The sequence below is a fragment of the Haliaeetus leucocephalus genome, unplaced genomic scaffold (genome assembly GCF_000737465.1).
Source record: "Haliaeetus leucocephalus isolate CR32 unplaced genomic scaffold, Haliaeetus_leucocephalus-4.0 Scaffold840, whole genome shotgun sequence".
Taxonomy (NCBI): domain Eukaryota; kingdom Metazoa; phylum Chordata; class Aves; order Accipitriformes; family Accipitridae; genus Haliaeetus; species Haliaeetus leucocephalus.
In genome coordinates, this window is record NW_010973276.1 from 3,513,762 (window position 1) to 3,526,128 (window position 12,367).

A 12,367-nucleotide genomic window follows, 5' to 3' on the forward strand; every position below is an offset into this window, starting at 1 on the left:
TTCTGATGTCCAGACTCACTTTCCCAAGTTCTCTGTGCTCGGACAAAGCTGGAGAACAGCAGAGTGTGGGTGAGCTGGAGAAGAGTCAGGGTTTGCTTCAGGAAAGGGGTCATGGTAAGTACAGTTGTTTTAAGGATGGAGCGTGGGACAGGGAGGGGGGAAAGGTCTGACTTCTTCTCTTTTTAGTCTGATGTGGTTGTGTGACCTTGAACAAGGCATTTAAAAGGATGGTGTACCTGAAAGAGGGGGAGGATTCAAATGTCCCAAGCATGTAAGGGACTGCTAAGGCATAATTCTTTGCCCCGAGGAAGAAGGCAGTAGGAGACACCCAAGTATTTTGATTAATGGTAAGATCTCTGCCTGCTAACCCTGGCCATGGGTGCCCTGCCTTTAGGAAGTGACTGTCCCCTTGTCTTCCTTTATCTTGGGCATCGCAAGCAGCAGTGCGCTGAGGTCCTTGGCCTCGCTGTAGTCGGACCTGGCTGGCTAATTCCTGGTTGGGACAGGTCATTGTTAAAGCCAGGACAGTGTTAGCAAGTGTGCAGGTGCCTACACAAACTGTTCCTTACATCTTTTGATCACTTAAAGCAATGCTCCCCCTAAATGGCAATTTATTACCAAAACATTGTGCTCCTGGCCTCTCTCTAAAGCCAGTGACAACAGTTTGTGGTTTAGGAGCAGTACTATGGAGTTTGGAGCCATAAGACATGCACTGTTTTCCTCCCATTTTAGTCCGAGGCTATGCCAAAGCCCTGCAGCTTCAGCTACGGGAAAACCAAACAGGTAACTTGGGTGCCAGCACTACTACAGCCACCTGCTCGCCCTTTCCTCAACAGGACTTTTCACTGCGGAAATGTGTGCGAGTGGGCAGCTTCGTTCTCTAACCCTGTAAATGGACTTGTTCTGCCAAAAAAAAAAAAAATTAAAAAAAATAGGGGATCTGATTATTTGTAGCTGGTGCATAGTAATGTGTGTGGTGTGTTTTTGTTCAAGGTGAGTTGTAGAGATGCTCTGTGCTGTGTATCTCCAGTTTGTGATTTGTCAGGTGCCTAGCGAGACAGTTTACATTTACCAAACAGGCTTGGCAGGTGCAACACAGCTTCTAAACAGAATAAGCTGTACCAGTTCCTCGATGCCCAGCCCCATAGTCACTGGGCCTCAGATGTTACCGTAGATCAGTGTCTTATGGCTAGCACGGGCTTGGTTTGTAAGGATTGTAAAGCTCAGCGCTTCCCTAAGGGGTGCTCCAAAATGATTGTCTCAGTGCCAGCTCTGGTAGGGCTGCAGCCAAATGCACATTTCTGAAAGAAACTCAAAGTAGATTTTTCTTGTTGATTAGTTCTGTTGAAAGCATAAAGCGTGGCTGTGTGAGGAAGATCTATCTAAATGCATGACCTGTTAGAGAAGCTGTACTGTATCTATAAATCTGCTCAGTTCCCTAGCTGCTGTTCCGTAGTAGTGAAGCTAGCTTTTTTTTTCCTTATAGTGAAGTAAATATTTTGCTTGTGCCTTGGAACTGGGCTGTAGCTTGATTTCCCTAACTCCCTTCCTTTCAAGCAAGCCCAGTGCTGACTGTAGGCTTAATGCTGGGTACTAAGCCTTTTTGGCTCTGAAAGCACACAGGAAAGTGCTAAGGGGAAACCAGGCCTCTTGTCTGAGTAGTTTTTCTTGGTGGTCCCCTCTTACCTGTCAGGCAATTGATCTGTTTCTTTTCTAAGGTCCTGAACTATTGCTGATTTTTATACTGTTTGTTTAATGACCAAGGCTTGTGGTTCATTCCTACCCCTTTATTATGCATTTAACTTTATCAGGTGTATCAAGTTTAAATACTGTGTATTTACCACTTTTAAATTATATTACCTAAGAAGAAAGAAAAAAAAAACCAATTAAGTGTTTTTCCACACAGCTGTTCCAGCTTCTCTGTACAAGTTGAAATAAATGACATGCAACCAAACCCAGAGTTAGTTGATCAAGTGGAACCATTATCCTGTTTGACTGGTCTTTATCAAGCTATGAGAGTTTGCTTGTTGGAGGAGGAGCCTGAAAGCACCTTCTTGTGTTAGCGAAGTCTGGTGCTCCACCATTACTGGGGATCCTGGGCTAGACAAGACCACAGTAGCTGTAGCCATTGCATAATCCAAATTGAGCCATTCACATGCACATACTGGAGCGCTGACTCTTGGAAAGGCACCATCTGAGTTGGGACACTCAGCTTAGTGCTCAGCAGCAGTAGGCAAATAAAGAATAAAACAAAACAGTAATGCTGTAGCAAACCCACTGTGCTGCTGGAAAAAGGCAGCAAAGCCCCAGCCAGGATGCTGGAGGTATGGAATATATCCCAGGGCTCTGTAATACTAGAAATGGTTCAGAGAAAGGAAAGAGCTGTACCTTGCATGCCAGCGTGATCACTCTAGGTGCTCAAGGCCATGTGAAGATAAAAGCCAACAAATTTGCTTAAATCAAATTGTGTAAACCCATTAAATGCAGAAGCCCAGGCACAGGGTCTGGGTGTGGTGGTGAAAAGCATGGGAGGTATGCCACGGAATAAGAGATCTGTTCTCTGAGCAGTAGGTACTAGCATTTGGCTTAGGCCATGCTAGGCTAACCCACCCTGGCCTCTAACTTTCAAGTCTTTTCCCCTGGATAGGCTTTTAATAAAACAGACACAGACAAGGTGTTAGGAGAACCAAGGTGGAAGAGAAGCTGTAGTTGCAGCAGTACTCCTGCTGAGAGAATCAAGAGGCAAAGCTGACAGCAGCACCGGCTTCGATAGCTCCCCAGTAACTGTTGGTATCTGTGTAAAATGAAGACAGTTCACCAACCCTAACCTTCACCAGCCCTGGAGAAAAAAGAAACAAGCAAAACCCAGCTCGCAGGATTCCAAGAGGGCTGAGAGAGAAATATTTTATTAAAAAGAAAATAAATTTTAAGGTAGTACCATAAGAATTAGACAAAACAGAAAAAAAATAATCTGTAACCAGTAAGCCATTTACCATAGTACAATAGAACCAGACACTGCTTTGTCTTGGTCTGTGGCCACTGGAGCTTGGAGACACCATTAAATAGTAGGCATAGGCTCAGCTAAGCATCACAATCCTTCAAGGCCAGGAAAAGTGATTTAACAACAGCAAGGAGCTGCTCTCCCAAGGTTAGGCAACGCCTGGCAAGGGACCATGTTCACTGTAAGGAAGAATCTGTACCTATTACCCTTTGCTCTCTGCTACTGGTGAGCTCAGGGAAAGGAGGACTGTCAAAATGACAATGTCAGAGCAGTCCCTGTCCCAAGCTGAGCCTGTGCAGCAGCCTGGCATAAAAGCACAATTCTCCCTGTGTGCTTAGTGCAATTAACCTGGAAAGACAGCAGACAAAGAGCAGATCCCGTTCTCCTCTCTGAGCATTAGCTCCAGCCAGCAAAAGTAGTGAAGAGTAGTGAAGAAGGTCCCTTTCTCAGGTTTGTTCCCCTCTTCCTTCCAGTGAAGAGGGGATGGGTCTCATGGTAGGGTCAGAGTAACATTGACAGCAGCAGTTTACAGCAGCAGTTGCTGCTGTAGCAGCAGGAGGTCAGGAGTTTGTTCCATCTGTCTCACTGACTCCCTGCAAGGAAGAGAGATTACAGTTCTCTGCCAGAAAACTCTTCTTTCTCCCCCTTCCTCTCACATAAAACCCTCTGCACAGGCAAGCTACTGTCCACTATCCAGACTTTACTTTTCCAGTGCCACAAGGTCTTTTGATTCAGAAATCCACCCTCTGCAGCAACACCGTCCACCAAGCACAGGGCTGCAGGCCCAAGGTCTACCCTCGGCACCAGTCAAGCAACCCCACTACCCCACTAAATCCTTCTACTGGCCAAATGGATCATTTGGATCCTGGAGGGAGCCATAGCTGTGGCTGTCAGCATACCAGTCTCAGAAAACACCAATCCATTAAATGAGTTCGATCACAGCAACAGGAACCCCCAAAAGCCAAGAAGGAAGGATTTGATGGGGACAGAGCTGTTGTCTGCAGCTCTCAGAAGGCAACTGCCAAGGACTGCAACCCAAAAAAGTAGTGCAGTGGGAGCATGACAAGTTCTTAAACATACATTTCCCTCTCCAAGAGTGGTTGCCCAGGAAACATGACAATATTTGTTTCTAGTGCTCCTCCCTGCAACAGCTTTGAGGTAAAAATTAGGTTCTCTGACGAAGACAAAGTTTCCTCAGAGCTGTGGTTCAAAGTCCCTGTTTGATGTGGACTTTCTACATCCTGTTTCGGAATCTCTCCAGAGCCAGAGGAAGAAGCAACTTTGCCTTCACTCTGACTTCATTGATGCTTACCAGTTCATAATCCTCCACATATTTGTATTTCTTCTCCCGATAGTAGTATTTCTTCTTCATGCAATACAGAACAACAATGTCACACAGCACTGTTGCCTAGTGGAGATTCAAAGAGTTTGAGACAATGATCCTCAGAACTGAGGCACTAATCCAGAATTGAGTCCAAGTGCAGACAGTGTCACTTACCACGCCAAACAGCGCTAAGCCAGAGCCGATGTTAATCATGGTAGGAATTACATCAAATTTTCCTGCCTAGAAGACAGTTACAAGGGTGAATATGTTTTTCAGCATCTCTGAAAGCCCTCACCACAAGACCTCCAGAAATTGTCACCCTACCTTTCCAAAAACTATGATATCAAAGCGGATGCCATAAGCTTTGACAAGCGTCCGTGATTCAGTGTCATTACTATCCTTGTAGTATTTCGCAAACCTGGAGAAAAGATAGGTCAGAGCTTAGCTGGAAATTTTGAGGTTGCTTATGTGATCATGCAACATCCAGGTGTGTCCCCCATCCCAAGAGGATGGGCTGAACATCAGTACTTCCAGAGACAAGCCCCAAATGATGGAGGGAGATTTCATGCAGGCAATCACATATAGGAGAAAAGCCCTGAACAGGCGAATTTACGACAGCAGTTAGCACAAACCAAATCAGGAAACTTGCAAAGCATAGGAAGGGGAGAAAGTTAACCTTAGTAGTGGAGCAGAAGGACAGACGGGGAGAAATTCAGCTACACGTGAGAATCGGCCCCCTCAGACAGAGGCAAGCAGGAGGCTGCAGGAGTGCAGGCAGCCACGAGAGGGCAGGGGCGGGAGCAGGCAGCGGGGGAGGCAGCACAGCTCAGCCTGGCAGGCAAAGGCTATTCCTTGTCCCGCACAATGTGACTCACGAGCAAAGGATAGGGAAAAGGGATGAGAACAAATAAAGAGATCAGACTTACTCCGCCACATGGTTGACTAAACCAGGAGGAAGCAGGGAAGAGGGTGGAAAAGAAGAGGAAGGATTGGTAAGAGGCTGCACCACGGTCTGGAATTAGCAAGAGCACTTCAGAACCCGCACAAGCTGGGCTGTAATATCCTCCAGCCAGTCTCCCCTGACACCCCAATACCTGGCAGGCCTGGCACCTCCCAAACACACACTTGTGCTGTCTGCATGACAGCAGCTTCTCAGTGAATTCATTCAAGTTCCACCAAAAAAGATTCCCTGTGATAAGTAAGAGTTTGTGTTTCTAGAAACAAGCATAGCCCTGAGTGATGTTTCCTCATGAGCAGGACTGTTGCAAGGATCTTGGCGAGGCGGCCAATCCATATTATTATAGCTCTGAGTCTGGATACAGCCAGCTACCCGGCTCTGCACTGGTGGTTTTACTGGAAGTGCTGGACCTATCCGTACTGGCCAGAATGTATATGTGGTAGTGTGTGCCAGAAGGACACTCCTGGTGCAGATATGGTCTTCAACTGACAGAGCTACTTTCTAGTTTTTCCCTCATGCATAGCAAAGAAGTTGCTTCAGTCTCCCACCCCCACACCCCAGCGCCCTCAAATACTGCCCTATCAGCACACCCTGAAACAGTCAGTTCTCACATTGCCATGCCACCGGAGGCTGGCCCAAATGGCCACCCAGATGCCAATGCAAATATGACACTCTGATGCAATCAGTGGAGCTTCACTGACCTTCCCCCTCTGCTGTGATTTGCACCCAGTGAGGATCCGACCTGCTCTGTTTTACAGCATCAGAGAAACTCTCCAAGTTTTACAGCACCATTGAAAGTCTAAGGACTACCTGCAACTGCCAGAGGAGTGCAGGCAGCCCGTAACACTGTGCCAGTGGCAGACTGAGCTGCAAGGACACCAGGTGCCCTCCATAGCCACACTACCTGAAGTTGTAGCCAGGCGAGACGGTGTGGGCAGAGTCCTTGTTGTCGAGGCGCCGGAAGGAGTACTTTGGCACACAATGGGAAGCAGCTCTGTCAAGGTTGCAGTCCCAGTTGATCTGCAGTGCCATGACTCCACCCTGCCAAGTGAAGGAGAGGAGAAGGTGAGCAGTCCAAGTGCCTGGCCTGCCCAGCACTAGGCTCTCTGCTGACCAGGACCCTGATTTACTGGCCCTTGTCCCAGTCAAACACTCTTCCCCCCCTCTACAGAAGGGCCTTGCACACAACCTCACCCAAACAAGCCAAGGCCAATTATTTGTTAAGTAGAATTGACTCCAGTCTGTCTGGCCAGAGCAGCTCTCCATTCTGCAGCTACTGTTGAGTCCTGTGGCTCGTGCCACAAGGCAGAGGGGGACAACCACCTCTTCTAAACAGCTGAGGCCTAAGAGAAGGGTCTGCAAATACCTCCACAGCCATTTCCTGGAAGTTCTGCCCTGCAGCTTCAACTATTTTCCCTAAACGAAAGATAGGGCAGAAGGGATCTGTCTGGGAGTCATAGATGCAGTTCTTGAGGTAGGTGGAGTTGATAGTGGGGAGGATGTTTCGCCTACAGGGGAACAGAGAGAGAAGATCTGTTGCATCTTCTTCCACTCCAGCTCCCCTTACTGTCCAAGAGACCAGGCAGCGCAATGCCCCACACACTATTTACTTGCTGAAGTTGAACTTGGGGTACCAAATGTTGTTCTTCACCAGAATGGTGAAGTTCTCAGATTCTTGCAGGAACGCTGGCCTACAAAACAATAGGAAAAGTAAGTTTCACTTATATTTTCACAAACAGGACTCTGCAGAGTCCTTGGTGATCACCTTTTCAGCTTTTCCCAATAGTACCTCATAGGGAGAAACATGAGCTGCATACTGCTAACCTCCTCTCAGGAGGGCCACCACAGAGTAGGAATACAGAGCACTCACTTGGGTATATGATAGTCATCCTCCACAGGGCACCATGCAAAGACTTCACAGGTCTTAATGCTGCTGTTGTACGGTACACACTCCCCAGTCTGGATGCCTGGAAAGACATGTGAATAGAGGTACTAGCAAGCAAAAATACAGAGGCAGTATTTGCCCTGTGATATCTCCTCACTCCATAAGGTGAAAGCAATCTGCTCAGAGGTGAAGTGCCAGTACCAAGGCCCCCATTATCTTCCATTGCAATTTGTAGTGCAGTTTCAGAGAAAGAAGCATCAGGTCCTTTTTCTGAGTCAAATCCTCATCTACGTGAAATACTGCTTCATGGACTCAAGGTCCTGAAAAAGCCCTCACACTGTTTGCTAACTCACCAAAGTACACATCTATCCAGCATCCACCCAACACAGTCTAAGCCCATCTGCTCGCCCAGAGAAGAAAAATGCAAGCTTCCTTTTTAATTCCCTTTGGTATGAGAGAATGAGAACAAGGAGACTGAAGTGAAATGCTGCTTCCTTCACAGGAGGGAAGGCACAGCACAGAGGTATCACAACACAGACTGAAAGGAGCCCTTGCAGCAGGCTTCTTACCATTGCTGTGGGTGCTGATATATCCTGGAACACAGTCCTTCTTCACCTTGCACTCTGTTTTATCATCTGGAAGCTGGAGAGGAACAATAATTACACTAAACTCTATGAACTCTCTCCCCAGCACTCCAACGTATACAACACAGGATTAAAGCAGATCCTGTACCTACCTCTGGGCAGCGGCCTTGGCGCTGGTTCAGCGTGAGTATCACATTGGTCATGACAAACACAGTGTTCTCCTCCTGAATGTGCAAAACAAGAAGGAAATTCAAGAGAGACAGTCTGCAAAGAATATCCAAGGCACTGCCCCAAATGTCTTTGTTGACAGAGCCCAAGTGGCACCGCAGCGGGGGCTTCCTTTGGACAGTGCTGGTGTAGCACTAAAGGAGCAGATTCCCACATGTATTACCTGATGCTGCTCCCTTTAGGCAGAAGAAGGACTGTTGGACTAGCAACCCTTTCTGTCCTCCCACTTGGTCCAAATTTCCTCATTCACATTATGAAAACAGAGATTACACAGGTCCTCAGGGGACTCACAAGGCAGGAGCAGAAATAAGGCTCCAGCTGCAAGTCTGACCACAACTCCCACTCTTTTTTTTTGCAATATATCTATTAGAAATTTGACCAGTCCTGGTTTGTTTCTCCAGGGAGCACCACTTCCATTATTTGCAGATCTGTATGATTCAGGATTTGTTGTTTGCTTCTGCTCCACTGATACACAAATGTGATCACTCTGCCAAAATCTGGCTAAATCTGTCACTTTTTTCTGCACCACATCTCACGCAGAGTGACCCATGACTAGAAGCTTGGCCATGCCTGCCAACCCTGAAGGCCGCCACATATTGCCCACACAGCGCAGATTCCCACAGACACAGTCAGTCAGTAACTACAGCAATGCCTCCTGTTCAGTTCCGGACCAAGTGACTTGCAGGGCTATTCCTGGGGTTTCTGCCAACAAGCTAACTTTGAGTTGTTTGCTTAAGAAAGCAGTAAGAAAGGGGACATGCAGCTATGGTTGCAACATTTTCCTGAAGCCTGCAAAATTCTCCCTCCTATACAAGCACACACACAGACACACTTGTCTTGAAACAAGCTTCCCCAGGGCTAGTGGTGCAGCTGCTCAGCATGATCTGCAACAAAGCAAAGCTGCTTCATTCTCTCCTATCAAGACCACGCTAGAGGCGAAGCTGCTCCAGACCTCAGTGGACTTTGGCAGAGCAGTAGCTGTTTGTTAGAAAACCCTCCTTCTGCATGTGAAAGTGATTGCTACCTGAGGAGGGATAACATAGTCAGCTACATCCCAGATCCTGGCTCCCAAGGTGGATGTGTTTGTCAGCGTTACTCCTTTCACCTTTGTGGTCACAGAACTGACCACAGAGTCTGTTTCCTGGTAGCCCTTCTCCCACACAAAGACCCAGCTGCAAGAAAAGGATTGCAAGAAAGAAACAACAAAAAACAGGTAAACACCATAAACCAGCACAGGCAGTGGGAATTTCTCCTATTTTCAGTTGTTACCCAAAAGGGGCGGTCCAGATAGTTTCACAGTGTTTCCCTACAAAAGGGTCACAAGATTAGCAATCTCCCTTCTGATATTTTTTTTTTTTTTTTCCCCAGAGTGGTTTGGCAGGGAGTAATTATTGGTTTTATGCACACCCCCGCCGGGTGAACGACGATCACCCTCCGGGGCGGTCTCTGCTCCTGAAGGGTCCTGTCCTGTCCTGCAGCTGCCTCTAAGCAGCCCTACAATCCCAGTTCAGGCCGCCCAGTTAAGCTGGCCGCCCACCTGCTTGTCACCTCCTGGTGGTGGCACCCACGACGGCTCCCGCGGGCGAGCTCCGGCCTCCCCTCAGCCCCGCGGCGGACGCTTCCCGCCACCCACCGCGTCTCCCTGACAGAAAAGAGGGTCCCGGCAGGCGGGAGCTGCCTCCCCGCCTCGCCCTGAAGGAGGCGGCCGGCTCCCGCCCCTCAGCCCCACGCCCCCGAGGGGGTTCCCGGCGAGGAGCTGCCCTTCCTCCCTCCCTCACGGCAGCCCCCCCGCCTACAGCCGCGGTGGGGCTGCGGGCTTCCCCCGACCGCAGCCCGGCGGGGAGGGGACGCAGGTCGGCGTCCACCCACCACGGCCGCTCACCCGATCACGTAGGCGAGGATGGCGAGCTGCACCCCGCGGTTGATGAGCCCCACTTTGCGGCTCCGGATCAGCACGATACGGGGGGTATCGTACTCGAAAAGAAAGCTGTGAAGAGCCCCGCACGACACCATGGCGCCGGCGGCGGCTTCCTGGAACGGCGGGCGAGCGGGAACCCCCGCACGCCGGGCAGCGGCTGCCGCAGCCCCGCGGAACCACAGCGCCCCGAGGAGCCCGGAGAGCGCTCCCGCAGCCCCGGGGCTTGTACCGGCTCGGGCTCTTGATTACCGGCCCCCACCCACGCCGGTTGCCGGTTGCCAGCCAGCCGCCGGCCCTGCCCGCCGCCGAGGAGGAGGCAGCGGCTGCTCGGAGGAGCCGCAGCCTCTCCCCCGGCTCTCTTCGGCTGGGAAAAGGGGTTCACCGCCGCCCTGGCCCCTCTGGGGCTGCCCGGGATAACGCGGGGCTCGGCAGCCAGGGCAAGGCTCTGGCCTGGGGCCTCCCCGCTGCTGTGGCTCTGCTGTGCTCGGTAGGGGGTCGGGAAGTGCGGGCGGGGGGTGATCCTGAGGAGCATGCTCTCACCCTAGCTGCTACATCTGGGGGATTTTTTCCTATGGTACTCATTGTTAGCAAGTTTATGGGGAGTTTTTCACCTCCATGCTGGCCAGATGTGAGTCAGCCGTTACCTGGAAGTCTGCTGCTGTCAGCTATATGCTGAGTCTTGGCTACTAAGTCTCATACAAAAGCTGGACCGATCACCTCAGGCAAGGGCCATCCTAACACCGAGACATAACCTGCAGCCAGCGCAGGGCAAGGACAGAGCACCTGCCTGCAAAAGATAGCAGAGACATATCTAAGACTGTCACCTTCCCATCCCCAATGAGCAAATCCTTTATTTATCCTCTTGCAGAATGAATCTTCGCTATAAAAGCAGAGATCTGCGCTACCTAATTCATGCACCTTCCACCTGATGCTGAGCTGCCCAACAGAGTGCTTATTTCAGAAACATCACCATAACCCTCATAATAGCAGGTAAGTAATGAGAAAGAGATGAAGCCAACTGACAAACTGGCAGTGGGAATTTCCGACAGTATGAAACTTTTATTAAAGAGACTTTGCGTCAGCTATAGCTTAGTAAAACGCTCTATTTATTACAAAAACAGTCAAAACTGAAAGGACCGCAGAAGGGGAGGGGAGAGGATAAGGAAGAACACATACACAAATGTGAAAGGAGATTAAAGTCACAGTCTTAAGTGAATATTCACTGTAATTCTTCCCAACAGGAGAGTCGGTTCATGTGTCAGAACAGGAATGCATTAATGCCAACTGTAATGTTTTCCCACTCTAGATACATAAGATGCTGCAATATGAATGTTAATATGATTAATGCATATTACAACTGAAGATATAAATACAGCTGGCATAATCTGCCAGCAATATATCTTAAAATATATGTGGGAAATGGAAATGGCAAACCGATGGGTTAGCTCAGGAAGAACAAAGCTTAGTTGAAAGGAGTGCAGAATATACATGTTAAAATCCTTCTCACCTTGTTTCTACAAAAATAGAACATGTCCAAGTATAACAAAAAGAAAGAACCAAAAAGGTGCTGGAGCACAGATTAATCTACCCTGAATTTCCTGCTCCTCAGCTGTACTCTGGCCTTATGCATCATAGCACAAAGCAACTCGCACTGTGCCAAGTTCAGTAAGAGGAGGTATAAGAGGCAAGGCCTGTTCGAAGCTAAGCGCAAACAGGAGGCCAAAGTCCAACATTACAATTTCAATGAGTATGAATGGAATGCCCGAAAATATTACACAAAGACAGTAAAAGTACTTTTCATTGTAATTCCTGAGTTCAAGCTAAAAGGAGTAGTACAAAGAGAACAGCTGGGCTTTTCAGAAAATGCTTTGTCTGTGTCACTGAAATCATCTAAAATGAGCCTGTTTACTCTGGATGGACTGTGAGGCCTTTAACGGTGAGTTATAAAACTACATGCTCAATGGCCTCTTCCTAGAGCCTCTTGATGCAGGACTGCAGAAAGGTGGTGAGGCTGGGGGAGAAAAATGCTCAGGACCACGGTTTCAAGTGATATCTCTTTTGGACTTCCTTCCTTCAGGGGTCATGCTTTGAGATGACTCTGGGCTCCATCTTATTTTCAGGGTGCTGGTCATCTGACTCAGCTGGGATTCTGGTATGCATCAGTGCAAAGGCAGGAGGCCTGGAACTTCCCACTAAAATGTAGCCCTAAGAAGTCACCCCAGAGCCTACATTTCCAAATCATGTGGGGCAACTCACAGAAAGAAGCAAAGGCAGAAGCAAGCGCTTTAGTTCAAGGTATTTGTTCCTCTGTGCTAAGCAGCAGGCAATTGTGCCTCTCCAAAGACACTATACAAGAACTGAGCTGTACTGCAGACAATTTTGGGAAGTCACACGCTTTCTTCTCTTTTTTTTAAAAGGTCTGTGAAAGAAAACAAAGGTTAAATGTCCAAGGTGAGTCACAGTGTGAGC

The 12,367-nt window shown here is 48.7% G+C and overlaps 1 protein-coding gene across 1 annotated transcript; it reads right to left on the bottom strand.

Annotated features, from left to right (window-relative positions):
* Positions 1-3,549: 3,549 nt before the first annotated feature.
* P2RX4 (purinergic receptor P2X, ligand-gated ion channel, 4) lies at positions 3,550-10,001 on the bottom strand. The gene is made up of 12 exons (XM_010582195.1): positions 9,863-10,001; positions 9,005-9,152; positions 7,905-7,976; positions 7,738-7,810; positions 7,154-7,250; positions 6,894-6,974; positions 6,650-6,791; positions 6,188-6,324; positions 4,650-4,743; positions 4,500-4,565; positions 4,314-4,409; positions 3,550-3,594 (listed from the first exon to the last, which is right to left on the bottom strand). Exons 1-12 carry the CDS (start codon positions 9,991-9,993, stop codon positions 3,562-3,564), a joined length of 1,170 nt encoding a protein of 389 aa, XP_010580497.1. The 5' UTR covers positions 9,994-10,001; the 3' UTR covers positions 3,550-3,561.
* Between the last annotated feature and the right edge of the window lie 2,366 nt (positions 10,002-12,367).

Bases quoted from the DNA above. Each gene is read 5' to 3' on its own strand.
- P2RX4 (XM_010582195.1), bottom strand. From the start codon at position 9,993: ATGGTGTCGTGCGGGGCTCTTCACAGCTTTCTTTTCGAGTACGATACC. The intron at 7,977-9,004 runs GTAGCAATCACT...TTGCACATTCAG, and splicing joins ACTATGTTATCCCTCCTCAG to GAGGAGAACACTGTGTTTGT. The intron at 3,595-4,313 runs GTAAGCATCAAT...TCTTCCTTGCAG, and splicing joins ATGTGGAGGATTATGAACTG to GGAGTCAGTGAGACAGATGG.